General features: G+C 31.3%; 1 protein-coding gene across 1 annotated transcript; it reads right to left on the bottom strand.

The window, feature by feature from the left end:
• Nucleotides 1-7187: 7187 nt before the first annotated feature.
• On the bottom strand, nt 7188-11019 carry LOC145072329 (vacuolar protein-sorting-associated protein 11 homolog). The gene is made up of 6 exons (XM_079018738.1): nt 10788-11019; nt 10521-10587; nt 10140-10427; nt 9781-9936; nt 9376-9699; nt 7188-8346 (listed from the first exon to the last, which is right to left on the bottom strand). Exons 3-6 carry the CDS (start codon nt 10359-10361, stop codon nt 7438-7440), a joined length of 1611 nt encoding a protein of 536 aa, XP_078874864.1. The 5' UTR covers nt 10362-10427; nt 10521-10587; nt 10788-11019; the 3' UTR covers nt 7188-7437.
• Nucleotides 11020-25334: the final 14315 nt, after the last annotated feature.

Genomic DNA, 25334 nt, shown 5'->3' with positions numbered 1-25334 from the left:
TTTAGGAGTGTTTTGGGGCATTTTGACAAGTTTAAGGGGTGTTTACGGCCTAAGCATGTGCTTGGGCCGTAAACTCTCTTTTATGCCTCATTTTGATGGTTTTAAATGATCAAACACTCCTAGGCTAAATCCTCAATTTATTTCCAAGCTATTAGGGACATTTTAGGGTCATTTTGGCCTCATTTAAGGGGTTTACGGCCTAAGCATGCTCTTAGGCCGTGAACGCCTTTCCAACAGCTTAAATGGTCGAATTTTAGGCTATAAACACGAATCATAATGTTTAGAACAAGCTAGGATAAGCGGACTTACGATTTGGAAGCGTTTGGTTGCAGTTTTGAGTCGAAAACGAGTCTAGAGAGAGAGTATAGAGAGAGAGAGAGGGTGGAAAAGGCTCAAATGGGGTTTACTCCCCCTTATATATGGGTGGGAGTTGGAACTCAGTGGAATTCTACCCGATACTGCCGTTATACGGGGCTTTTGGTCGCACCCGATTTAGGGGTCGTAATAATAATAAAAACTAACTTTTCCAATTAAATGGAAATGTGTATTACGAGTTTTTATCTCTCTTATCACGACTTAACGACATAAAGATATAAATAAATGAAACATTTATTTATTTGACGACCTCTAATTAACGGTACTTTTATACAGTGGAATATTCTGTTAACGGTAACGGGGAAATGTGACGGAACAACTTGGGTTGTCACACACTCCTTCTGCTGAAACAATTATGCGTAGGGATAACAGTAAGGATGAACGTTAATGGATGAGGTACCTTCGTGAAGAGTAATTGTGTGCTCATGGCAGCGGTGAGGAGGTAAACCAGACGGTATATGAAAAATAATTTCAAATTTATTAAGAACTTCTTGAATAGTCGGGGGTGGTAGCGATGTTGGTGACCCAATTACTGTCGAATTCATGTGAACTAACCTCGCATCCTCATTGTGGCATAGCTTGAGCATTGACTTACAAGAAACCAATGTTCTTATTAGACTTGGATCCCCCATAATAGTAATTTGACAATTTCCATCCCAAAACTTCATCCATAACTCCTGCCAATTTACCGTTATGTCACCAAGGGTTTGTAACCAGGTAATGCCCAAAATAACGTCTGACCCCCCTAAGTTTAAGGGATAGAACTCTTCAAGATCCTTCTCAGGGAAAAGAATCCTAATCGACCACCTGTGTTTCGGGAAACAGGAAGTTCTCTAGTTGACTAGTGAAAGACTTTTATTAATGCATTCCCAAAAAAATAAACAACCCTATGGAGAGTGACATCCCCAAATTTCACGGCCAGAAAAGACCGGTTTGTTTATGCTTTATTTTAAAATCAGAGTAATCGTTTAAAGAAAACGGTTGCGGAATTTGTTCCCAAAACAAGATATGATAAAAACTTATCAAAACATTTCTCAAAGAGAATGTATTTTCATTAAATAATAAAACCTCGGGATGTCATGTTCCGATACAGACACAGAAGCATAAACAGAACATACATTCATTTACTCTAGTGATTTACATCTCCTTTAATCTCTCAGTGCAAAGCAGCTTCGTATCAATACCTGTGATACAATTAAACTGAGTGGGTCAGGCTTGGAAGCCTGGTGAGCATATAGGGTTTTCAACCCACAATAATATAATTATTATATTTAATTATCAAATAATCAATCCAATTACCCACCCCCTTTATCTCCATTTATTTTTTAAATATTTATCCTAAGAACCGATTACCCTTCTCCCATTCATTCCTAAAGATTGCCCTAAGGAATTGGCACAAAGTCTAGTGCTGCCATGGTTCTTGGATCACCTCTGGTGAACACGCAATTCACAATAATTAATGGACACCTAGTTTAAGAACACCTAAAGAACATTTAGTTCCAATATTACCCAATGAACCTAATTATCTAAGGAACATAGAGTATGAAAGCTCTTAATTCAAATAACGTGATAATAAAGTATATCTCGATCCTGCAAAACCACTGATATTATGAACACATATTATATTTCTAAAACAACATATCCCATCCCGTCGATCCCCACATACTGACCCTATACAATGATCTTACGAGATCTAGCCTAAGGATTCGATATGAATAACAACTGACGAAGCTGCTTCGGAAATTCCCTGGCAGCAAACGAGGATCAATAAAGACATCAAATAAGGTGAATGGAATAAGTTTCACCACGAACCTTCGTTCGTAAAAGAAAGAACCACAAGACATTTTAAGTCAGGGGTAGTTATCTAGATAACAATGCCTAGGCGTGGTCCGACTATCATGAGGTATTATACCCCCAGACTCTACCTATCCCAGCAATATAACACCAGACATACCTAGCAGTGGTCTATTACCGAAGCACTTTATTAGGTAGTCTACGAAGTTCCCTTAATTACTTCATGAAAGAAAACGCTGACATATGAAGCTCGGTCGATCACTTCATAAAAGAAACGCTGACTCCAAAGCTCTCTCAAAATAAAAGTATGGGGAAATACGAATAGAGTATTCCCGTACGCTCCCGTAACCGACACACAAAATTGTCAAAAAAACTTTGTACAAGATAGTACTTCTTGCACATTATAGTACTCTGGTATGCGAAACAATCGTACCTGAGAACATAATAGTACCCTGGCACAAGCAGCACCCAAGACACAGAGCTTTGAAAAATACTTCGTACATAAAATGTACTTTTGTACGTAGGACGTACTCCACCGATCATCAATCTCACCCCACACGTACTCTTAATAAGAGACTACCCAAATCCCAATCCTAATTGAACTAAACATCCCATTTAAGTCTTAACCCATCACTAGGCAAACCTACAATGTTTTTAATCAATTTTTTTTATACTATCTCCGTTTAGGAAACGCTAACTAGTGTATACTTAACACAAGGTTTTTAAGTAATAGTATCATATATACACATCTTAACACATATTGAACCATATCTGATTCGCACGTTGTATATTATCAAATATATCTAACACGTATTTCGGACAATGACAAATACTTCACATACATATGTATATTTCATATTATAATCAATACTCGTATTTAAAATCACGATTCCTAAAAGGGACTATACACATGATACCTTATCGAATGAATACGTAGTTCTAAAATACATAATCCGTACTCCCGGATCTTAAATTTTCCTCATTACCTAATCCATATTTATGGACCTAAAACTAACCTCTTGATCTGATCCATACCCTTGGATCTAAAACTAACCTCCTGCTCTGATCCATACTCTCGGATCTAAAACTAGTTTATCTCTTTATCCTTTTATCTCATGGTCCAACCCACCTTTTATCACCTACCAACAACCTTATCTACTCATGTTCTACCCAACATATTTTTAGATACAAAATACATATATAGTTTAACTCATTAAAACTTATATAATTCATCCATTCCACAATCATCTCAAATAAACAACAATATATTATACACATAGCATGTATTTCATAGCAAATACTTAATATTTATGTGTTAGAAGAAAGTGACCACACACTCACTTGATCAGAAGATGATCGGGCAACACTACGGCTTGTAGAAATAGTATCCTTCAGTGAAACTGTGATCTCTTCACACACCGGACTTCTCACGGGTAGAGCTTCGGCTCGGAAACTCTTTTCTTCTCGGGATCTTCGGTGCTTCGGGACTTTCTTCGGGTCTCGGGGTTGATACCGAGGCTTCGGGATATTTCTTGCACGCAAATCGAGGTAAAACGGGAGAGAGCGAAGAGAGAATGAGCAACCAAACTCGACTGGCCCTTCAAATCTATTTATAGGGCAAAACTGGCCCTTGCCACGTCGTGGAACCTTTTTCCACGTCGTGGGCTTGGTCGTCACTGCATGCGTCATCGCAAGTTGCATCTGGGGGACTCTCGAAGGTGTCAGAAGACTTGCCACGTCGTGGCACTGCTTGCCACGTTGTGGTCTCTGACAGTTTTGGGGTTTCGCGCCCCAAACTTCAGAAACTCATAACTTTCGCATACGAACTCCGTTTTCGATGTTCTTTATATCGACGCGTAGGTAAAAACAAGATCTACAAGTTTCATTTAGACTTTGTAGGCTAATTTTTACTTTATTTTTAATATATTAATAATATACTATTTTTAGTAGGCCGGGACAGGAAAACTCTGTTCGAAATTCATAACTCCTTCATCTGAACTCCGTTTCCGTCTGTCTTTTTATCGTTGGACTACTATTGATGAGATCTTCAATTCTCATTTAGAAAGTTTTGGCTAAATATCACTCGACCTAAATCTCGAGTTTCGGGCTGCATACTGCTAATGTTGAAACTTCGAAAAATCATAACTTCCTCATACGAAGTCAGATTTAGACGTTCTTTTTATGCACGCTCTCGGTTTAACGTATTCTAAGACTTTCATTTAGATTTATAAGGCCAAATATCACTCTAACGTAAATTCACTATTTACGTCGCGTTGTGTCGTGTCGGTTCTGTCGCGAAACTTCGACGGGTCATAACTTCTTCGTTATAACTCAAATTTCGGCGTTCTTTATATGCACGGAAACCTTGTGACATATACTACAACTTAGTTAAGATTAATCCTTCTAAATAATCTTCCATCAAAAAGTCATTTTTGATGTTTATCATCTCTAATTGACTAGCCCTGATCTACGGGCGTTACATGGAGCATTATTTATAATGTCTTGCTAATCTATTTAGATACCAAAACCGAATCCTAGAATATAGGAAATCCTAAATAAGCTAAAAATTCGGTTGTGGGTGACTGTATGGTTTGTCTAGAGGGTTGAGTGCTCCTTGTTAACAAAACATCAAAAATAGTGTCTAGTTTCTCTTCATATGACGAGTTTGCCATACTTTTCCCTTCGTTTTTTCCTTCATTATTCCCTTCAAATTTTCTTTTGTTGTCACGCCTGGGAGTTAACTTCTTTCCCTTCCTTTTCATACTAGAACTATCATATGTGAGAAAATGATCAACATCTTCAAATAAGCGGACTCCGTCAGTATCCATTTTTTCATCCGTAATATCCACATATTGTACATCAACCGGAGTGCTACCGGTGCCAAATTCGCAAGGTACCTTAGCCTTGTCTCCAACAGCTACAGTATCTCGAAATAAAGCCTCATAATATGTCTATGGCTGATACACCTCCAAATTCTTATCCTTAAACTTAACATACTCTTTATCTTCCTATATGTACAAAATGAAAATGTCATCAAAAACACAATACAAATACTATATTGTTAGATACATTTTGTAATTATTACCTTTATTTTTTCATCCCACCATTCCTTTGATGCTGAGATTATATTTTTCGTGGGATCAGTTGAAATTCCCGTTTCTAGTCTTGTTAAACGGTCATAATATTTGAACTCTTTCCGCATTATGTCTCATTTGTTTTTCATTTGATTTATGTCCAATTCTTTACCCGTTCGTTCCAAAAGCCTCTTACATATATTTTGGCACGCCGCTTATTTGAAATAAGTACTTGTCCTATTTCCGTTATTTAGCTCGGTCATACATTCCTCAAGAAATATCTTGAATGTATGAGGATCCCAATGAAACCTATTTGGAACTTTCATTTTGGGTGTATCAATATCCACATCATGAACATTGATAGTGTCCATTACCTATATTGCATCATCATAAGGAATGAAGAAAATTCTAAAATTCAAGGTAATGTTGAATCAAAACAGGAAGAAAAAAATAACCACGAGTATGAAGAAAATTCTTAAATACAAAAAAAAAAAAAAAAAAAAAAAAAAAAAAAAAAAATCAGTACAATCATGTGGAACAAATAACCACAACAATAATGAAGTAAAAATAAAAGCATATCAGGGAAATTTATGATCAAACATCACAGGTGCAATTCACTGCATGTTGAAGGAAAAAAACAAAGAAACTACATGGCTATCTACAGCAATTCACAGTTCAATTAACAGTGCAATAACAGGGCAGCGCAATGGGAATAGCTAATAACAACGACATTCAAAGAATGAAGAAAAAAGAGGAACAGTCAAGAAGTTCAACTGCTTGATCGATCACAGAAAAAGGGAAAAAAACGCATACATGGCTGCTTGCTTGATCGATTTCGTTACCAGGCGAGAAAAAAAAAGGAAGAAGCAGATTTCTTACCGGTTGATCGTTGATGGCTGCTTGCTTGAAGATCGGCGATGGCAGCGCAATGGGAATAGCTATCGACAACAGATGATCGATTGAGCAACGAGGGTTATGGGTTTGTGTCGTTGGTTTGAAGGGTATTTATGTAATTTTCGAAATCATTAAAATTAAGCAATAAGAAATAAGCATTACCCCCCTTGCTTATTAAAATCAGCTTATTTAGCTTATTCCCACCACAATAAGCTGATTTTTTAAGCATCTTATCCAAACACTTAAATTAGCTTATTGTGGTGAGAATAAGCAATAAGCAATAAGCTGGCATTTTTTCCCTATCCAAACACCCTCTGAAACAAACTAATATTCTGATTACAAGGAAAAACTAAATAAAAGAAAACAATTAAATTATCTCTTGAATGCTGATGCCTATCTCCTGTGATGATAGACTTGACCAAAACGCCCTTGGGTTGTATTAGTACAATACAATCATTATAAAGTGTCTCGAGCATCTTTGCAGTTTTTCACGTATGGAACATTTTTTTGGCATATTCAACATATTTTTAACATCAACATTTTATTCTTCTCTTTTAATAAAATATCTACAATAATCTCTTTTCATATTTCGGATACAATTAAGATTCTGAATATACTAAGCACATAAAACCCATACAACACTTACTTGCATTTCTGTTTTTAAGATCCTTATCATATTCAAGATCTACAACGCTTTTAAACATCTTTTACTTTCTTTGAACCTTCACACAAAACATCACATCACACATGTTAATTTGATTACAAAGTTATTAAATTGATTTTTGACCAAAACATAAACGAACTTGGTTTGGGCAGAATCAGATTATATCCTATTTTTGCAAAATGATATGAATTTACCCTATTTTTTGCAAAAGTTTTTATTAGTTTACCTTAGTTTTGCAAAAAGCTAAACCTTTTGTTTGGAGATAAAATTGTCTACATGTAACATCCTTCACCCCATGTCTACATCTAAACATCTTTTTGAGTACATATCATCCAGCTAATGCTGATGTGGCAAATCAAATAACAAATGAATGTCACAAACATACATAAGAGCTAAGACAACCTCATATAAGTTACCTTTCAAATGTTACAAACACAAAAGTGAAAACAAATCAGTGTATCATCTCCGGAATCACTCATTCCGGTTTCCAAAACGAAATCCAAAAAAGAGAAGATCAAACAAACAAACAAAAGATTGCTCAGAATCCACCAGCGGAATTACCGTTTGAATTTAAAGATCCTCCTGATTCCTTTTTGCTAGTTTTGCTAATAATCCCTTTTCCAAAGTACTCAGCAATCACTGAAAATCCATCTTTTGTGAATTCTTAACTTGCTTGAAAAACTGATCTTGATTCTTTGAATTTTGTTCCAAGTTTCTTTTCATTTCAAGAACAGATCTGTACTCAAAGGCACATTCGGGGCATTCTTTTTCATTGTCTCCAAGACAACGTTGATGAAAAGAATGCATACAAATGAAGTGGACAGCTGGCAGATCGAGTGTGAAAGTACATGCAGTACATTTGCTTAATCTCACCAAATTAATCTCACCATCTTCACTTTTGATGAAAACATTCAACTTGTCAACATCTTTCAATTTGGTGGAACAGTTTAAGAGAAGGGTAGTATGGTCTTTTGACGCGAGACCCTTTTCGTGTAGCTTCTCGAGGTAATTTGTAAGGTTGTAGATTCTTTGTGCATCTAGGAACTTCTGGATGACATAAGAAGGTTCAAGATGACCAATTGTATGAATGTATTGACTCATGGCTTCATCAAAATCTTGCTTCATGTATAAATGATCACCATATTTTCTTAAAACTTCAGCAGTTGCAGCTGCATCAGCTTGTTGAGTTTGAACAAGATTAATGGCGACTGTGTAAAGGTTTTTTTTGAAAAGCATGTCGAGTTTGCTTTCCATGTCTTTTTCTCCAATACATAAAGCCGATTTATCGTTCATGATAAGGAGGATGCTTCCCCATTCACAAAGCATGTGGGAGACTTCTTTGGTGACTATACTGTGTGCGATTAAACGGTTTTTGAGGTCATAGATGTTGAAGGTGTTTGAGCCACTTCTTTGGTCTGCAATTACACATAAGAGGTATCCACGAAACCACCCGAGTAACTTTTTTTCTCCTTCAAAAGCCCAACATGGACCTCTACCATCAACTTCATAGAAATATATTGCCTCAGGTCGACCAATGATAAGCTCCTAATTAACACCAAATTGCAATACTTTTATGCTTTAAAACGATAAACAATAATAATATACAGATACTAGCAATAAAGCAGGAAGCAGATACTAGCAATAAAGCAAGGGGCAGATACTAGCAATAAAGCAGGGGCAGATACTAGCAATAAAGCAGGGGCAGATACTAGCAATAAAGCAGAGAGCAGATACTAGCAATAAAGCAGAAAGCAGATACTAACGATAAAGCAGAAAGCAGATACTAGCGATAAAGCAAGGGGCAGATACTAGCGATAAAGTAGATACTAGCAATAAAGCAGGGAGCAGATACTAGCAATAAAGCAGAAAGCAGATACTAACGATAAAGCAGAAAGCAGATACTAGCGATAAAGCAAGGGGCAAATACTAGCAATAAAGCAAGGGGCAGATACTAGCGATAAAGTAGATACTAGCAATAAAGCAGGGAGCAAATACTAGCAATAAAGCAGAAAGCAGATACTAACGATAAAGCAGAAAGCAGATACTAGCGATAAAGCAAGGGGCAAATACTAGCAATAAAGCAAGGGGCAGATACTAGCGATAAAGTAGATACTAGCAATAAAGCAGGGAGCAAATACTAGCAATAAAGCAGAAAGCAGATACTAACGATAAAGCAGAAAGCAGATACTAGCGATAAAGCAGAAAGTAGATACTGGCAATAAAGCAAGGGGCAGATACTAGCAATAAAGCAAAAAGCGGATACTAAATATAAAATAGAAAGCAGATACTAGCGATAAAGCAAGGAGCAGATACTAGCCATAAAGCAAGGGTCAGATACTAGCAATAAAGCAGAAAGCAGATACTAGCGATAAAGTAGATACTAGCAATAAAGCAAGGGGTAAACACTAGCAATAAAGCAAGGTGCAAATACTAGCAATAAAGCAGAAAACAGATACTAGTGATAAAGCAGGGAGCAAATACTAGGAATATAGGCAGGAAGCAGATACTAGCAATAAAGCAAGATAAAAGTAAAGAGTAAAGAGAGGAGGGGAAGAAATAGCAAAAGGGTGATACCAGGCGATCATTCATGGCGACACTATTGACATTACTCCCAATGTGATCTAGGGTTTGTCGACCAGCTGGCTGAGTCTGCAAGTTAAATAAGCTTACAGAAGTTGGAGTAACTGCAAACAAATGAAAAGCTTTCCCATCAACACGAAAACCCATTCCAGTAATACCACATTCGGATTTATCTTCACTTTTCTCCACTTGAAGCATGAATCGTTTGATACGTTCACGTGCAATATCACCTTGGATGCAATAAATGCAACCATTGTCTAGTCCAATAGCTATCAGCAATATTGGTGGAGCTTCTTCTACAACTAGAAACGATGTTATCTGAAGAACAACAACAGAAACAACTCCAATTACATTTACCCATAATGTTTACAAGAAATGTTGCAAGTATAAAACTTCAACCTTTGCTTCTGGGAATTGATTAGTGAATATTCGCAGTATTTGGATACAATCAGGATCTGGTTGAGTTTTATCTAGGTCAAAAACTTTGAGGCATACAGACGATAATTGTGGAGATATTTGTTCGTCTTCTCCAACAGTTAGTAGGAAGTTGCGTTGCTGGTCAATTCAGAATAAAAATGGAAAAAGATTAAAACTTTCAAGTGTTACAAACCTAATTTCATGTCATTCTGTATAGGAAAACCTAGAATCGTAATTCTGCACAAATGTGTTCTTAAATTGCTAAATTCACGTACAACGTGATCAACAATGGGGAAACGGGTAATTAGGAATTATAGACAGACAGAGAGCGATGAAAAAACCTTGAGTTGTTGAATGAATAAAACAGAGGAAGTGTGAGCTTGGAATCCATAGCTGAACTTAAAACCTCGATCTAGTAAACTAACAGTCCCATCTTCACATCCCACCGCGATTTTCCCCCTTCCGCTGGAGCAACACTCGATTTTTCCGGCGACTTCATCCGGGACCAAACATTTTCCGGCGTATTTCTCCTCAAAGAACTCGAATTTCCTCCATTGATACATGTTTCTTCAACGTATTGAAATCAAATCGGAGCCCAGATTAGTCTACGCAATTGTAATCATCTCAATCTGTACAGAATGCGCAATGGTTGAAGAATATGTGATCGATCACAAGGAAAATTAAATTAATTTTTCTTTGTGTAACATAACCATCTAACTTGCCTCTCAACAAGATGTGGATAATCTATACTTTGCTTGAATCCAACCAAAAAGATGTAATCATCACAACCTATAAAAATTCACCAAATCTTTATCACCAATACCAGAAAACTGAACTTTGATTATCATTAAAAAAAATTAACAAGTTGAAAAACTAAACATAAGTAAAAAAAAAGTATAAAGATTCAGCAATTCCACTTTGTTGCCAAATAAATAATCCAGTAAAAAGTCTACAAGTGGATGATCTAAAAACCTTTAGATAAAACTTACCGAGAGATGCTTGTATGCATAGATAGCTTTAGGGTTTGACTTGCGGATGGAAAGAAGGATCGGTGGAAGAACTTCAAATTGATTAAAACGAAAGTTGCAATTCAAACTTTGATTCTTGGATTAATTGGAAAGATAAAGGTCCACCTCTTGATAAGGCGGTGACAGGCGGTATTGGCTACCCAGGAATGCGGCAACTCAGTAGGCCCAATTTGCGATGACGTCAGCTATCCATAGCCAAAACAAAAATCGTATCCTTTAATATGCGTGTGAAGGAAGGAGATGACGACTCATACCATTGAGGTATGATGTCACTTGTCATTTTATTAATTCTCTATTTTAAATTCATTAAACCTCTTAATTAATGTGATGTTATTTGTCAATCTATTTATTCTTTATTTTAAATTTTAAATTTTATATTATTGTTTTCATTAGTTCACAAATAAAAAGAGTCTAATATATATGATAAATTAACTCCACATATTTATTTGAATCAATAATTATAATTTTACATAACTAATAAAAAAATCTCTTAATTAATAATGTATTTAAAATTTTATATAAAATAATTGATTAATAATTTTGAATTTTTTACTATGAATATTTAATTAATTTTGTAACCGTGGTTTCCACGGGTTATAAACTAGTATATATATTCTTTCTTATTCTAATAAATGAATAGGTTTATTCTCTTATTGACAAGTGTCATGCTATTTGAACTCCTCATTAATATTAGATGTCACCTATCATGCCACTTGTCATCCTCTTAATTATCAATTTCAAATTTAAAATTTTAAATTTATCACTTTAATTACATTAAATTAATAACTGATTCTCCATTTTAAATTTTAAAATTGTTTACTCTAATTATAATAAATTAATAACATTAGATTAAAAAATAAAATAAACTTAATACAAATTATAAGGTGATATAACTTCACGTATTTATTTAAATCAACGATTATTATTTTATATAACTAAAAAATAACTCTTAAGTAGTAATTTATTTAAAATAATTGGTTAATCTTTTTTTATTTGTAATATGAAAGTTTAATTCCTTTATAACCGTGGTTCTCACGGGTTATAAACGGGTGTGTGTGTATATATAGGGTGAGGTTCAATAGATAACCATAATTAACCAATGAATCAATCGTGAGCGTCGGAAATCATAACGATCAACGGGCAAGGAAATAGATGTACACTTTTACATTGGACGCACACACACCGGATTATACCAAAAACTCACCATTTACAAAAAAAACTCACTACTTTTTTCGTTTAAAAATTTTTTTAGACCATGTTTTTTATCGAAAAAAAAAACTGAATATACCGTTGCTTACGATTTTTCGTCCTTTTTCCATACGGATTCATGATAATATATAAAAAAAGAATTTTTTTTTTCGAAAAAAATCCACTTGATTTTTTTTGATGAAAAAAGTTAAGGTCTATTTTTTTATAGAAAAAAAAATTAATAAATATATCAAAATCTATATTTTTTGTACTTCTTAAACATAGATTCATATTCATGTTAAAAAAACAATATTTCAGTTCAGATTCACATTGTAAACATGTTCAGATTCATATTGTAAACCTGTTCAGATTCACATTGTGAACCTCCTTAGATTCACAGTGTGCATAATAATAAGTCAGATTAACAGTGTGAATCTGAACTGATCGGAGCTTTTTCACATTGTGAATGTTAAAATTTGAAATATTTACAGTTTAGATTCACAGTGTGAATCTACACTGATCGATGTTTTTTTTGTAAACCTTCTCAGATTCACAGTGTGCATAATAGTAATTTAGATTCACAATGTGAATCTGAACTGATCGAGATTTTTCATATTGTGAATGTTAAAAATTGTAATATTTACAGTTTAGATTCACAGTGTGAATCTATACTGTTCGAGTTTTTTTTTAATCGGTGTTGATGTTTATTAATAGAGTACAATAAATTAATACTTTTGGTATAATTTGTTTTTTTTTTTTTATAAAAATAAACTTAAATATTGAAAAAACTAAGAAAATTAAGTGGGTTTTTTTCGGAAAAAAAATCATTTTTTATAAATCATCATGGATCTCTATGGAACAAGGACGAAAAATCGTGAACAACGGTATATTCGGTTATTTTTTTTCGATAAAAAACTTGGCCTAAAAAAATTTTAAATGAAAAAAGGAAGTGAGTTTTGTTATAATCCGGTACATGTGCATCCATTATAAAAGTTTACAACCCTTCCTTTTGTCGTTGATCGCTTTAAATTCCGACGCTTTGGATTGGTTCCTTGATTCCGTGATTGATAATGGTTCTCTATTGAACTTTTCCATATATATATATATATATATATATATATATATATATATATATATATATTACAAGTAAAATGATAAGAGTTTTTAGAACACGAAGACTTTTAAAAATATGTTATCATTTTTATAGATATTTATCTGTATAAATCATGATCATGTTGCATTCATTTATATTGGGATATGGTTGAAGAGGTTAGTATGTTACGAATACTTAAATGAGATTCCAATCAAAATTTATAAAAGTTAGGGTTGACGTTCTAAAAAGGCATTCACAATGTTAGGTCTTGCAAACCTTTCATGTGATGGTTCATATGTTATGTAACTTAAAGAAATTTGAGCCTCTTCTTAATCGGTAATACTTTGTGCTAACCATGATGAAATCTTCTATCTAACCATCTTTCAATAGAGATATGCCTTAGGAGTCCTATAAGAGTGGAGTTACATTGCATCATATTTCATACATTATACAGATAATGTATGTTCTTTGAGTTTGTTCTTTATTAAAGTGTTTGAATTATGTGCAATATTTTTTTCTTAAAAGAAACTTAAATATGTTTAAAGAAATTTAAATAGGTTTAAATAAGTTTAAAAGCACCCTAAAAGAAGTTTTGAAATGAAGAATGGGTTGTTTTTTAATATATAATTTTTGGTTCTATCTATACATTATTTTTAAAGATTTCTTACATATTTGTAACTTACAATGCTTCATAACCTAACGTATTATTTTAACATGTAAGTAAGAAGCATGTATCATAGTGGGGTTTGACAAGAGGAAATAGTCAAAACAAACTTCAAGAATGATGACTTTGGACTTGAAATAACTCATGCACTTATTGGATAAGTAATTGTCTATGTATTGATTTTAATTGCCTTTATATACTTTTCAACAATAACTTTTGTTTTAAAAATTTTGATAAGTTAGTACTACCGATTTATATTAAGAACATATTAATGTATTTCAAAATCACCCTACAAAAAGGGTGTTACATCATACAATGTATTGTAAAATCTCATATCCTTGATATCATCATATTTTGCTTAAATTTTTCATTTAAGCGTTATGCTTTCAATTCTATGTAACTTAAGTATTGTCAATTGTCATTACTTAAGATCATGATGAAACATTGGTTCATATCCCTTACATATTACATGTTTTGATCATTGTTGTACACAAGGTATAAAATATTTAATGCTTAGTGTATAGTTTATAATTACATAACCATATTGGAAGTACCATTTTAGGAGGTCATATATTGTCGGCGTAGTAACAAGACCAACGGTTGTAATATATATATATATATATATATATATATATATATATGTGTGTGTGTGTGTGTGTGTGTGTGTGTGTGTTCGCCGGTTCGATAAAGGCCACCTGGTGTGGGAATTTTAGGGGTTAATAATTAAAACCTATGAGCAAATTATACCTTAGAAGTATCAACTAGCTAGAATTTGGAATATGATGTTTCACAACTTGATTCATCGACTGACGTAGTATTAATGAGGATGAAATTCAATATGGATGTTGATGGTAATGTGGGAGCTTATAAATATTAAGTTTGATTGTCTAAAAATTGAGATGTATATTTTTAAAGTACAATGCCATTATGGAACATGAGGATTATATGATAGTTGAGGAAGTTCAATGGACATGGAAAAGTAAAATTTCAGGTAGTTTAAGAGGTAGGGTGATATATTGGGATTGAATAGTGATTTGGTTATGAATCACCATGGTTGATAGTTTTTTTCTCTTTGAGGTTTCAATGAGAGGTGAGTGGTTATATGATGGTGAATTTCGAAATTGTATATACAATGTATATCTTCAAGATGATATGTTACATTAAAATCATAATCAAGATCAAGCGGTGTACCCTCATTGGGTTATTAATTAGATTCATATATAGAAGTTTGTCAAGATAGAGCGAATTGTAACATCAATATTTACAAATAAAATATACCTTATATGAGATGTAATATACTTTTGTAGTTTTAAATATTATAGGATGATTAACTAGAAGATTAAATAATAAAAATCCAAAATGTGTATCAGTATCTATAGAGAAAAAGTATTGTATATGGGATATATAATATAATTTTGGTATTTAAATCTTATGGGAGGATCAACTAGAAGATTAAATCCTCCTTAATCATATCATACTATATTATAAAGGAAACATTTTTCCTTTCACCACATTCATTTGAAACTCTCATATATTTTTCTTTTCACCACATTCATTTGAAACTCTCATGACTTTTCAGTTTCTTTCTAATAATAATTATTATAAGTTAGTTAATAAGGTTAAATAAATATCAAACCTAAAGTGTAATCATATATAAACTTAATTTCAATATTAAAATAATATTTTTACTTCTACTTATAAAGTTATTTTTTTTAACTTTTAAAATGTTGTACTTAATTTATTAGTATTAATATAGTATTGGATGTAAACCATTATCATTTTAAAGATACAATTTTGAAAGAATTTGTACAAAATACTTAAATTATTAATTTAAATATAACATTATAGGGACAACTTAAATATAAATTTTAGTTTAACTTAAACAACCAAAAAATATTTTATAAATAGTTAAATATGATAATTTGTAGTGTCTTAAGGAAACAGTTTTTCTTTCACCACATTCATTTGCAACTCCCATGACTTTTCAACTTCTTTCTAATAATAATTATTATAAGTTGGTTAATAAGGTTAAATAAATATCAAACCTAAAGTGTAATCATATATAAACTTAATTTCAATATTAAAATAATATCTTTACTTCTACTTATAAAGTTATTTTTTTTAACTTTTAAAATATCGTACTTAATTTATTAGTTTTAATATAGTATTGGATGTAAACCATTATCATTTTAAAGATACAATTTTTGCAACAATTTGTATAAAATACTTAAATTATTAATTTAAATATAACATTACAGGGTCAACTTAAATATAAATTTTAGTTTAACTTAAACAGCCTAAAAAATATTTTGTAAATAGTCAAATGTGATAAATTGTAGTGTCTTTCTAATAATGATTATAAGTTGGTTAATAAAGTTAAATAAATACCAAACCTAAAATGTAATCATAAATAAACTAAATTTCAATTTTAAAATAATATATTTACATCTATTTATAAAGTTATGCCTTTAACTTTTAATATATTATACTTAATTTATTAGATTTAAAATGTTGTTGCATGTAAACTATTATCAGTTTAAAGCTAAACTTTTGAACAGTTTGGACAAAATACTTAATTTATTAATTTAAATATAACGTTACAGTATCAAGTTAAATATAAATTTCAGTTCTACTTAAAAAACCAAAGAATATTGTGTAAATAGTTAAAAGTGATAAATTGTAGTGATAATTGCAAAAACTAAATTGTAATCTCAATTTAACTAAAATATTTCCTAAATATATTTTTATAATCGTTAAAAGTTTTCAAATTAGTAGCTTAAAATAACATACAATAACAATAGTTAAAAATAACTCTATATAGATGATTTTATTATTACCCTTAAAATAAAATAAAAAACAATGTTTGATGTTTTAAAAAATTATAATAATAGAAATTTAAACATTAAACAAATAAATTTTAAAAAATTAATTAACAATAACAACAACTATAAATAACAATAAACCATATATTATATTTAATTTTATTCATGTGTAACTCGCGGGTAGAAGTCATTCAAATGATTGACTAAACTACAATATTAGAATCTCATATTACATTTTTATTTATACTTAATGTATTAGATTTAATATGTTATTATATGCAAACCATTATCAGTTTAAAGCTACAACTTTTGAACAGTTTGGATAAAATACTTAAATTTTTTATTTAATATAACATTACATGGTCAACTTAAATATAAAATTTCAGTTTCACTTAAAAAATACAAATAATATTTTGTGAATAGTTAAAAGTGATAAATTGTAGTGTTAAATGTAAAAACTAAGTTGTAATCTCAAATTAACTAAAATATTTCCTAAATATATTTTTATAATCAGTTAAATTTTCAAATAAGTAGCTTAATAACTTACAATAACAATAGTTAAAACTAACTTTATATAAACGATTATATTATTACCTTTAAAAACAAAAAAAAAACAATTTTTGATGTTTTAAATAATTATAGTGATAGAAATTAAAATGTTAAACAAATAAATTTTAAAAAAAATAATTAACAATAACAAATAACATTAAACCATATATTAATTTTTATTTTCGTTAATGAGTAACCCGTGGGTAGAAGTCATTCAAACGATTGAGATTATGTAGTTTTAATAGATGTATATATTATAATATAATTTAACATAATTAATATATTATATCAATTTCGTATAAGAATTATTATATCAAATTTAACAACAATGTTATTGTTATATTTAAGAAAACATATATTTGTAAAGATTTTAACTATATAAGTATTTCTGCGCAATGCACGGGCATTCACCTAGTAAATAAAAATAATTTTGCCACTTTTCAATCTTTCATGAGTTTTGACACTTGTCATTTCTGGTATTTTTGAAATAAATATTATCCACTTGTCAATTTCTGGTTTATTTCGATTTTAAAATTTAAAGTCATATATTTATATATGTAAAGTATTAAATATAATATATATTAAATTAAATTGCGATGAATACATTTCTTTTTTTCTTATTTTAAAGTTTTACATTAAAAAATATTTACTACTTACACTTTAATGTTTAATTTTTTTTAAAAATTAACTCGTGTAATATATGGGTCTCACACCTAGTGATAAAAATCTATAATACATTTTTGTTTTTTTTTTGGAGTTTGTAGGTAACTAAATAATTTCAGAAGAAGGGATTTAGATGGCATATCAATACCCCGTTTCATCATAGGACCATGTCTCCTTCATTGTAACAATACACTCATTTCATATTAAAATTAAGATAAATAAATAAAAAGACGCTTTTAAAGAGGGTTTCAAGGATTTTGTTCATTTTCATGGGAGGCAAAATTGGGACGATTTTCATCATCTAAACATCAAGATTCCAACATTTGATTATTGGAAACAAAACTAAGGCATTATTAGCTTTATATTCTCTACTAATGTTCTTGATTTGAAAATCCATGGTTTAGGTTGAAAATCAACCATGTTAAGGTTTTGTTATAGGGATAGAAAATGGTATATGTCTATGTTGGGATTATTTGTTATTCATAACTATAAAACATGTGGATTTATATACATTAATCCCTAAACACCATTGTTACGGTGTTCTTCACGCTAGGGTTTTGCCATAGCTTGGAGTTTTAAAGGGAAAGCAAGATTGGGGCTTTGGTTAGTCATTTTTTTTCTTAAATCAGCTAACGCACACTGAAATATACATATTTTTCTATCATAGACCGAACCTTCAACCAATTGTATGATATTGCTAGATCATAGAACCTTTGATCTAAAACTTTTGTTTATCTTTAGATGTCGAAATATTTCTTGGGTTTATAACTTATTGTGCTCTTTGAAATGAAACTCAACAGGTCCTCGTCCTCTAATTTTGCATTAATGTTTTCAAGATCAATAATATGTTTACTTAAAATACATCATGTTTTTCCTCAATAGGCTTATCCTCACTCATTTTAAACAAGTACAATGTATTTACAAGTATAAAGAGTGTGATGTATGCAATGCAATTGTAACATAAGAATGCACAAACCATCATGTTCAATTAAAAAAGGATTAGTTTTAACCAGGATTCAAATCAGATTCTCAGGAACATATGTAAAAGATAATACATCACTCACTTGTACACAACACTTAGCTGATTTGTACCCTTGCATTCATCCTTCACTTTGACAATCCAATGATAAGCAGACACATCATCTTATTTACATGATGTGGCAACAACCAGCTGACCGGACTAAAACACAAAAGTCAATAATTTAATTTCAAGTTGTTTTTTAGTTAACTTTTTTCAATATTTATGGTAGAAATACTAAACTTTTAAATACTAAAATTTGATTTTTTTTAAACGTTCTTATAAAAAAAAGTTGTACATGTATATAACTATTTATAACTATCTTAATGAAGTGTTACTCATTTTAAGTTAAACACTTATTTTATTTTATTTTATTTATTAATTTTTTAATGATTTTTTATTATCTAAAAGAACAAATATATCAAAAATCATAAGTTTTATTCTCTACAATCATATATCAATATCTCGATATGTTTTTAAAACAAAAAACTATGTTACATCTCCGTTTCGATCCATTCACATTTATATGATCATAGATTTTTTTCAAATAATAATCAACACATGTTCATCATTCACATTCACATGAAAATTGTGATGATGGTTCTTAGCTAAATATGTCACCTTGTATGAAAAAAAATCATCATTTTAACATCTACTAATATAATATGTTAAAACTTAAAGGGGCCAATTTGGACACGCTTCTTTAAAAAAGGGCCGACTTGAATGATATTTTATCTTTGCAATGGATAAAACTCAAAAATCTTGGCTAAAAAGGAAATGGATTAAGTGGGTTGAAAGAAAGTTTGAATCTCAGCATATATAAATAGTTTCTTCTTCTGTATCCTCTTCAAGAGGATACTCTTGTATAATCTTTTGCATTAGTGAATGTATAATGATCATCATCATCAGAAAGAAAGTTCACTAATAGGCAAACAAACAAAATCCTTAGTTCCTTACTATGCAGTAGGAATCTAAAAATCTTTTACAATATATAAATTGTTTAGAAAACGCCTAATACTAATACTCCCATCCATTCCAAAACATAAGAGTAGTATGGGCCTCTGTTTTTTTTTCAAAATAAGTAGCACATCCAAAACCACTTGTAGCAGAATTGAGTGAGTAACAAAGTTAAAGGTTTGTTTGGTTATGATGAGTATTTCCAACATTCAAATTAGTCCAAAGTGAACAAAGATAACCGTCATGTATATTCACTTACCTTTAAAGAAACTTCCTACAAATGATAAAAAGATCAAAAATGAAAGAAACTCGCATAAATAGTTGATATATATGAAGAGTTGCAATTCCAGAAACCCAAAAGAGGATCATCTATAGTACCATTTTAATATGTATGCATAGATGTTTCTATATAGAAATAGAAACAATCATGTCAGCAACATTGGATTTTTTAGATGAGTGGAAGTAGCAGTGTTTAATAATCATGTATTTAAGTTGATGATTCTACAAAAGTCGAGAGTTATAAGATTCAAAAAGCAGTGTTTAATAATCATGTATTTAAGTTGATGATTTTACAAAATTCGAGAGTTATAAAATTCAAAAAGAAATCACTAACAGTGCGGTAAGTTCCTCTGATAGAAGTTCGCCGTCGACACTATTGATAGAAGTTTGATCAGAGTGCGCCACGCGCCTCCTTGAGCCACCACGCTTCTTTTTGGAACGATCAATGATGGCCTATGTTTCATTCTTTTCGACTTATTATAAGCAATCATTCATGCCAATTCAAAGAAATCAGTAGCAAACCCCAACTAATAAACAAATTTTGGAATGATTCGCCGCCAAGTGCAAAGCTAAACACTTTTGGTACGATTGACTTGGGGTTCAAATAGACTTTGTTTGGACTTTGGAGTAGATAACTTTGTTTAATTTGGTCATTTGTAAGATAACCAATTTTTTTAAAATGTAATGTTTAAAACATATATTATTTTGACCATCATGGTCCAATCTTGATTTGGGATCTAATTGATGAGTTAGGATAGGGTCTCGTCATCTTTCTCATTTAGGGTTATTTCGTTCAAATTTATATTCTTCAAGTCTTCTTCTCCTAACCTTTCCAACTCCACGACATGACCAGAAGATAGACATCCTTGTTAGTGTAGGTTTTATTCTCGAATATGGACATCATGGATGAACAGTGACATACCTTAGTGGGAATCTGAGATAACGTGCTACCCCTCAAATTTTTTGGTGCAATAGAAATTTTTTGAGAAATTATTCGATATAATGCAATTTTTCCAACGTACTTTACGTATGTTACCCCATGACATTTTGTTTTGGATCCTCCACCATGGATAACTCTAAAAGAATGTTTAAAATAGATCATGGATTAAAAGAAGATTTAAAGTAAAAAAAAATGGCAATTATGTTATCTTTGTTGTTGCTTCATTATTTTATGTCTTCTTTCTTATGGAGGGACATATTCAAGTCCTAATTATGTCATTTTCATATTTTGATAAAACATCGTATTCATGACAAACATTGTCATATAGAGGTTTCTTCCATTGTGATAATTTGTTTCCTCCTAGCTATTTGGTGGGGTCTACAACTCCCGTATTCGTTCCTTGGTCAGATACAATTGTGATGATGGGTGGGCAAACGAAGGCTTTTGAGGCTGTTGTGTTGACTTCGTTTTGCTATTTATGGAATTTTTGTAATTCTATTCTTTTTTTGGGGCAATGTTATCTATGAAATCTTTGATTTTTGATGATGTGGTTGATATAGCGTTTTTTATTTCCAATATGTGTAGAAAAATTAAGTTGGTATGGACTCTTTAGCTCTATAATCCAACATTAGCTTCTATTTTATTGTAATGGTCTTTTTCCAAGCGTTTTTAAATAAAATCATTGTCGTTCCCAAAAAAAATGTTTCTTTGAAACTTCTAATGGACGTTTGGTTCGTAAAATGTTTTTGGAAGGAATGAAATCCAGAAAGGGAATTAGAATATACACATTTGGTTGAGATGGAATGAAATATATTTTCTGTTTGGTTTGCAGATTTATCAGATGAATTAGAAAGTAAATTATATAATATGACTAAAATATTGTTTTTATTGATTTTTGTAACTTATTATTAATTTTAGTAACTAAAAAAATCAAACTTTTATTAAGTAAACTCTTACACACTCAAACTTGTGTAGTTTTGTAGATGTGGGTGTAAGTATATGTGTGGGAGTTGGTGGGGTGTGTGAGTGGGTGTGGATGTTAGGGGTGGGTGGTAGGGTAGGGGATTTGTGTAGGGTGGGGGATGGATAGGTATAGGGTAGGGTTATGTATAAGGTGGGTGGATGGGTGTGTAGGTGTGCGAGTGTGGATATAGGTGTAGGTGTGGCATGGGTTGGACATCGACATCGATGTGGGTATGTTAGTGTGGGTATGGGTGTGTGATGGGTGTATGTGGATAGGATGGGGGTGGGTACGTTGCAGTGAGGGAGATCAGTACTAATTCAAACTATAAACCATTTATATTAATTATGTTGTCACTATTGATAGAGTATTATTTACTTATGTTAATTTTCATGTAATCTCATAAGACTAAACGGTGGGATGGTTTTGTCATTTGCTAAAGCCTATGTGGTACTTTTAGTAGTGGTAAACACCACATTCTGCCTTTTTTTGCCAACAATAAATCTTATTGGTGAAGTTCCATTGATGACAAATCTCAATGATAAAGTTTTTTTATTTCCTGATTGGTAATTGTAATTTTTTTTTTCTGTGTAACATAAATATCATTATATATACCATTGGTAAAAAAAAAACATCACACCGCATTCATAGGCAAAGTGTGACAAAAATTATAAAAGTTTATGTACTATTGACAAAAATATCATCACACTCTTTAGCCTAAAGAGTAAAATCAATTATATTACATTTACCATGTTTGTATCCGGTTAAATGCTAAATCTATAAATGTTTTTCTTTTATGATATTCAAATTTAGAATATTTATCAATATATGATTTTTTAATTTATTTGAATATTTTGACCATTTAAATATTTGAGAGAATATTTTTTATTAAGCTATAAGTATGTTGAAAAATAATGTAAGTGATTTAAAAAAAATTAACCTATTTATTTGTGAAGCATGAAAACCTAAAAAAAAAAAAAACTAAAAATATTAGCTAACTTATAATTTAACGTGACAAACATTTACAAGTGACTTATGTCATATGTGCTGGAAAATAAGGATATAATATCAAACAAAACTCACATAACTTCAAGGATTGTGTGGAAACACTTTCCATATATGTTATGGTAATATAACTATATAAGGTGTCAACAAACTAGAATTGAAATAAACTATTAAATAACAATTTAGATTTCATGCCCAATTCTGGATTTCAAAACATATAGAAACGGTAGTTATTTTTTTATTATAATTTGGAGAAAATTCGTGTATGTTCGTGTTCCCAATATGCATTATAGTTGGTTTTTTAGCTGGAATTCAACTTTGGGTATATCTAATGTTCTAAATAATGTGAGACCCATCATGACGACAATATCAAGTCTCAAACTTTATGAGACGTGAGTCGTGACGAGTCACAATGTTTATTAAGGCGTGATTTAAGACAACAATTTTATATATAATTAATAATTATATATTTTTTATTATTATTATTATTATTATTATTATTATTATTCATTTTTATATACAAATATAACATCAAGTACAAGGATTGGAGTCATAATATGTCATGACAAGTTTGTTAAAACCATAGATATATCATTTACACCCGTTCTGGAGTTCAATTTAAAGAGAGAAAAGAAAAGAAATGAATGGAAGTGAGAGGAAAGTAAAAGAATTTGATGTTCCTGTTTTATTAAAGGAATGAAATGGAGGGATCACTTTTCCTCCTAACGTTTCCTTCCGATTTGGAAGGATTTGGAGAGATCGAACAAAATGTCTAACTTTACTTTTACTTCTTTTCAACTCGGAAACACAAAAGACAAATTTATTTTCATTTCTTTTATTTCTTTACTTTCTTTTCTTTGCTACAACTCGACTTTGATAGGGACACTATCAACCGTATTATAGATAAAGTTGAATTCGATTTGTGTTGGGCAATCGGATAGTACCAAAATTACCAACCAAATGTTAAAATTAGGGAAAATGACTCTTGAGGGTAATTAACTTTTGCGTTTGTACTCATTTGGTCCCTTTTTTTTGTATTCAATATACCATCGAACTTGTTGTTGGTGTTTACCATAGCCTTTTTGACCGGCTTTTGACCTGTGATAGCCGGTCAAAGGGTTATGGTGAACACAAACAACAAGTTCGATGGTATATTGAGTACAAAAAAAAAGGAAAGGGATCAGATGAGAACAAACGCAACAGTTGGTTACCCTCTTGCTTCATTTTCCCTTTAATCATTTACAACAAATCCCACATCATCTCCTACTGATATTAATGACTTAATGAGATTCATTATTGCTTCTCTTCAAAACATAACCTACGAAAGGACATTATTCATACATGTACAACTTTGTAATGCACTTGAATATTTATTAGGGAAATCTTGACTAAGCAGACGCATTTCATGACTACATTTACATTTCCAATCAAATGATTTATCGTATCATGGATTCTAGACAAGTCTACAAACGAGTGGAATCACAAGTGCTATGATTTTTGAGTTTACTTAGCTTTAAGATCGAACTCATGGGATAAGATACAACATCAATATGTACAATATCATGCTGCTTTTGTAGACACAAACATATTGATGTTGTATCTTATCCCATGAGTTCGATCTTAAAGCTAAGTAAACTCAAAAATCACAGCACTTGTGATTCCACTCGTTTGTAGACTTGTCTAGAATCCATGATACGATAAATCATTTGATTGCAAATGTAAATGTAGTCATGAAATGCGCCTACTTAGTCAAGATTTCCCTAATAAATATTCAAGTGCATTACAAAGTTGTACATGTATGAATAATGTCCTTTCGTAGGTTATGTTTTGAAGAGAAGCAATAGTGAATCTCATAAAGTCATTAATATCACTAGGAGATGATGTGAGATTTGTTGTAAATGAGTAAAGGGAAAATGAATCAAGAGGGTAACCAACTGTTGCGTTTGTTCTCATTTGGTCCCTTTCCTTTTTTTGTACTCAATATACTATCGAACTTGTTGTTTGTGTTCACCATAACCCTTTGACCGGCTATCACAGGTCAAAAGCCGGTCAAAAGGGCTATGGTAAACACCAACAACAAGTTCGATGGTATATTGAATACAAAAAAAAAGGGACCAAATAAGTATAAACGCAAAAGTTAATTACCCTCAAGAGTCATTTTCCCTTAAAATTACGAGGACTTAAATATAAAATATCTGGAAAAATAAAAAGAATTACACGGTTACCCATCATTATCTCCTAAATTCACCAAGTAAAAATCAAAACTTTCAGCAATAAATCAAGATTCAGATTCAAAAGATCCCAAAAAATCCTCTTAAATTGCCACCCCACCACCTCCGTATAATTTCTTGAACATTTCAAATTATTTT

This window comes from Lactuca serriola, chromosome 9, assembly GCF_051521515.1.
Source record: "Lactuca serriola cultivar US96UC23 chromosome 9, Lser_US96UC23_V15, whole genome shotgun sequence".
Taxonomy (NCBI): Eukaryota; Viridiplantae; Streptophyta; class Magnoliopsida; order Asterales; family Asteraceae; genus Lactuca; species Lactuca serriola.
The sequence above is the reverse complement of the archived record's forward strand: the minus strand, read 5'-3'. Positions and strand labels throughout refer to the sequence as shown.

Bases quoted from the DNA above. Each gene is read 5' to 3' on its own strand.
- LOC145072329 (XM_079018738.1), bottom strand. From the start codon at position 10,361: ATGTATCAATGGAGGAAATTCGAGTTCTTTGAGGAGAAATACGCCGGA. The intron at 9,700-9,780 runs GTTGAAGTTTTA...GTTGTTCTTCAG, and splicing joins ATCAATTCCCAGAAGCAAAG to ATAACATCGTTTCTAGTTGT. The intron at 8,347-9,375 runs GTATCACCCTTT...GGTGTTAATTAG, and splicing joins TCGCCATGAATGATCGCCTG to GAGCTTATCATTGGTCGACC.